The 2670-nt window shown below is 44.7% G+C and overlaps 1 protein-coding gene across 1 annotated transcript; it reads right to left on the bottom strand.

Moving 5' to 3' along the window:
* LOC105174506 lies at positions 21-2173 on the bottom strand. The gene is made up of 5 exons (XM_011096633.2): positions 1631-2173; positions 1210-1545; positions 844-1135; positions 441-554; positions 21-336 (listed from the first exon to the last, which is right to left on the bottom strand). The coding sequence occupies exons 1-5, from the start codon at positions 1922-1924 to the stop codon at positions 221-223; spliced, it is 1152 nt and encodes a 383-aa protein (XP_011094935.1). The 5' UTR covers positions 1925-2173; the 3' UTR covers positions 21-220.

Genomic DNA, 2670 nt, shown 5'->3' with positions numbered 1-2670 from the left:
CTGCTAACATTTTTTTTTAATCATCATCATCATCATCTACTTAATTACTACTGCCACTGTCCTATGCTGCGCCTACTAATCCACTGTCACAAACAAAAAAAAACTACTAATAAATCTTCCTTTCTAATAAAAATCAACTTCTTTGCTGCTGCTTCTGCTACTAATCTTTAAAAATTCCAGCACATCCCTTCAACAAAAAACAACCCTTCTTCATCACTAGTTAATAAGTCCACTCCTGAGGAAGCCTGAGTTCCTGATTCATCACTGCCTGCGGCATAAAACTTCTCCTCTGTTCTCCCATCATCATCACATTACTTCTCTGCTTCAAACTAGCGTCTGCATGATTTTTACACAAGAACCATTCTCATATAAGATCTCCACAATATTAAAAACAACAACCGAAAAAAAAAATTAGGCAGCACTGCTATTGATTTTTATACCATATTCAGGTGTGAAATTTCCATTGCCTCTGAGTTGGGATTGGTCATCCACAGACTCCAGATTCAAATTCAAGGCATGGACCACTCTGTCTGGTAACAACACTGTAGAACATCCTGCTCAGTCACATCCAAAAAATTCACAGGAATCAGCACATACAAACAGAAAATGGAACCCTCTCGACTTCTGTGGGTTTAAAAAACAAATGGTAGCCAAAATAAAGACAAGGTAGGAACACCAGATCTGGAATCAACCGAGACAGTGAACAAATACTAAGATAGAATAGCAGAACCCATGTGACCAGCAGCCAACTCAATTAATAACAGTAACAATTTAATTAGCAAATTAATGCAACTACTAACAGAAAGGTTTGGGTACTATTAAGGCTTGGATTGAGCTAATGACCTGGTTTCTTGCGAGTTTCAGTTGGGTTAGATCCGAATCTTCTAGGCAAAAAAACTCCGGTCCCAGTTCGCTCCTTTTTTGCTCCGGTATCTCCGAGGAAAACAGCTCTCATCCCTGAACCGGGTTGCTGATGCTGCTGTTGTTGAGACTGTTGCAAAGTAGGCCAAGCCGCCATAGATAAACCTTGAGTTCTGCCAACTATGCCAGTCCTACCATTCTGAAACTGATAATCTAATTTCCCCTGCCTCCAGACGTTACTTTTCACCATCTGTTGTTGCTTCATCCGCTGAAACTGTAACAAAGAAACTTAGTGGTATACCCACAAAACATGGGGAGAAAGAAGGATGTAAAACAGAGAGTACTCACTTGAGTGGCTTGCAATTGCAAATAAGCAAGGTGCGCTTGTGTTTGAGCTTGATTCGGGTAAAAGCCAGTGGCCGGGTTTGGCTTTTTGACGGGTACGGCAACAGGGCTAGGTTTTGGGGGCGGAGCGAAGAGTTTGTTTGAATGAAACGGGGTTGTCTCCTCGATCATTCGCATCCTTGCAACTTCCCCTGCTGCCGCATACAGCAAATCCCACCCGACTGCATCTTTTCCATCCGGCGGTGAAGAAACCCGGGAAACGCTGTTCGGGCTACCACGGCTGGACCCCGGTTTGCAACCGCACAGAGTTGATTGTGGCGACCCGGAGAGCTTCCATCCCTGAACAAAAAACAAAACTCACCTAAAACCCAAACTAATTAAGAAACAGCTAAATAAAAACAAAAAATGGCCAAGTTTATAATACCTTGGCTGTGTAGTCAGAGGACAAATTGGAGTCGTGCAACGTGGTGTGAGCTATCTTCCGGGTCAACCCAGTGACAAAGTCATCTTCGTCGCTCTCAGTTTCTGTGGAGCCCATGACCGACTCAACGGGTGAACTCAGATCAGAAGCGAAACCAAACGAGTTGCCAAACAGATGAGAAAACTCGTCGTCCCTCTTCATCTTGAAATGGTCAGTTTTGAAATCCGTTAACAGGTCGTCGTCCGTCAGAAACTCGGACGGCAACCAGAACTCTCCGTCATCCAGCTCTTGCGCCATGAGAATCGAGTAGAGATACACAAGTCAGGCTACCTCGTCCGTGTGTATATATTTATATACGTAGCAAAAGAGAGAAATATCCAGAGAATGCAAATATCGAAGGAGGCGGGTATTTGGAAAGGGAAGGGAGGGGGGTTATGGGGTGTTGCTGCTTCTTGAAGGTTTAATTATAGCCACCAGAGAGAGAGAGGGAGGGGGGAGAGAGAGGGGTGGAAAAAATCCCAGGGGCCCAGCAAAATATATAGAGAGATAAAAAGGCAAAAAAGAAAATCTCCAAGATAGAGAGAGTGGCAGAGGCAGTGTTAAGAGAGAGAAGAGAGGGTTGGAGGCCGGAAGCGGTTTTTTACAAGTAACAAAACAATGTACACTACACTGCAATAGTGGGGTGTGAGGGAGGTGGGAACCCTAGCGGAGGGTGTAGCACAGGCGCAATGGTGGAGACTGCAGGCACGCGCGGCGGCAGAAAAGTTTGAAAAACAGTTGGAAAGAGTTGTAGCCAGAGAAGAAGGTGGTGGTGGTGGTGGTGGGGTCCGTGTCTGACACCGCTCACTCGGTTCGCATGTGAGGCCAAGTGCGGGGCCCGCCTAAATTCAGTTGCGCCTTTCCCTTCCTCTGCTTTGTGTAACGCTTTCAGTAGTAATTCTAGTATTTGAATAAAGTAATTATCTCCTTTAATTCGGGGAATTCTTGGCTCGCTCCCTCTCGCTGTAACCTTAAATCGTGTTTTACGTATTTTTATTTTTTCG

This window comes from Sesamum indicum, linkage group LG11, assembly GCF_000512975.1.
Source record: "Sesamum indicum cultivar Zhongzhi No. 13 linkage group LG11, S_indicum_v1.0, whole genome shotgun sequence".
NCBI lineage: Eukaryota > Viridiplantae > Streptophyta > Magnoliopsida > Lamiales > Pedaliaceae > Sesamum > Sesamum indicum.
Note: the sequence above shows the minus strand (reverse complement) of the source record. Positions and strands in the feature narration are given on the sequence as shown.